The sequence below is a fragment of the Plectropomus leopardus genome, unplaced genomic scaffold (genome assembly GCF_008729295.1).
Source record: "Plectropomus leopardus isolate mb unplaced genomic scaffold, YSFRI_Pleo_2.0 unplaced_scaffold19701, whole genome shotgun sequence".
Lineage (NCBI taxonomy): Eukaryota > Metazoa > Chordata > Actinopteri > Perciformes > Serranidae > Plectropomus > Plectropomus leopardus.
The window spans coordinates 1-1,561 of NW_024621276.1; the positions used below are offsets into that span (position 1 = coordinate 1).

At 44.0% G+C, this 1,561-nt stretch overlaps 1 protein-coding gene across 1 annotated transcript; it reads left to right on the top strand.

The window, feature by feature from the left end:
• Positions 1–69: 69 nt before the first annotated feature.
• On the top strand, positions 70–1,356 carry LOC121965353 (protein cereblon-like; the record flags this gene model as incomplete). The annotated part of the gene is made up of 3 exons (XM_042515508.1): positions 70–151; positions 443–555; positions 1,154–1,356. Coding segments are annotated over exons 1-3 (389 nt in total), but the record flags the coding sequence as incomplete, so codon positions are not given.
• Between the last annotated feature and the right edge of the window lie 205 nt (positions 1,357–1,561).

Consider the following 1,561-nt stretch of genomic DNA (forward strand, 5'->3'; position numbering starts at 1 on the left):
GGGGGCGCCGTGGACCCGGCTCGACGCTGCACTCTGAAGACACCGTAGAAGAAGAGTGAGTATTGTAAACACACGGATATGGCTGACGAGAGGGGTGGAGGAGACGACAACATCAACGACAACATGGGCAACCAGTTACAGCTTTTACCAGGTAACAGTTAAACTCACCGACTGACCGGTCGCTGTGCTCGACGTTTCACCGGACCACCGTTTATCTCTCCGCCCTGCTAACAGCTAACTGTTAGCTAACGTTTCTCCACAGCAGGCCACTGTCAGACATCACACCCCAACTGACACATTTCATCTGCTTTCGCTTTCTTTTACTTTCTGCCGTCAGAGGCACTTACTGGCATAGATGAAGTTGCAGCTTTAGTCAGTTTGCAGACACTAAAAGAGCGAACCAGCCTCACTGTGAGTGTCTGTGCTTGCTGTGCCATGACAGACAATGAGGAAGAGGAGGAGGAAGATGACATGGAGACTGAGGACCGAGACAATGGGGAGGCAGAGAAGCCCACCATCATCACCTTTGACCCCAGTCTGCCCACATCACACGCTGTGAGTGCTGCCGCTGAGGCTTTGCTTCTCTACGTGCTTACAATCACACACTTTTGAGAATTGGGACGAATCATGTCCTCTCAATAAACCCTTAAAATTATAACTTATTTATACGGTTTCTGGGGTGAAACGTTATTTTTATTTTTTTCCCAACTTTTTCCATAAATAGATTAAATTTTATTTATAAAATAGTGTGATCTGCTTTCATTTTTTAAACTTAGAAACTTGCCCTGTGCCACAAAACACCGTCGTCCCTGACAAGAATTCACAACTTCAATAAATTTAAAAATGTTTTAACAAATGGAGACATTAAATACAGTACTTTTAACTGTATGCAATATTTATTCGTTGATCAAAATTATAAAAATTTAATTAAATGAAAATAATTAAATCACTGGGGTGGCTCTTTACAGGGTTTAATAGTCAACATTTTGATCTTTTAAACTATCTTCCCAGCCTTCTCCCACAAAAATAAATAAAGTCTTGTCCCAGTTATCCCAAATTCTCAAGAATGAGCGCTACCATACAAGTGTAACCTTACTTCCTCACTGTACAGTTAGTTTTCTTGCTGTGTTGACTCTGACCCCTGTGGTGGCAGTACCTGGGATCAGACATGGAGGAGTTTCACGGCCGCACAGTCCACGACGATGACAGCTGTCAGACCATCCCTGTGCTGCCTCACACAGCTGTGATGCTGGTGCCGGGTCAGACGCTGCCTCTGCAGCTGTTCAGGCCACAGGAGGTCAGCATGATGCGAAACGTCATCCAGAGAGACCGCACCTTTGCTGTGCTCGCACACAGGTGAGCAGCGATGCAAATGATAATGTAGCCACTGGAAATCATCACAGACTAGACAGAGCTGATAAACAGAGAGGTTTTTTTTGGCATATTACTTAAAGGCTTTACTAGTCATGAAGAGCTCTGTGCGGCCTATGAAAACTGTTTTATAGTGTCACACAACTCTGAGAAAATAATTCTGTTAACGATTATCATTATCTTGGTTTCA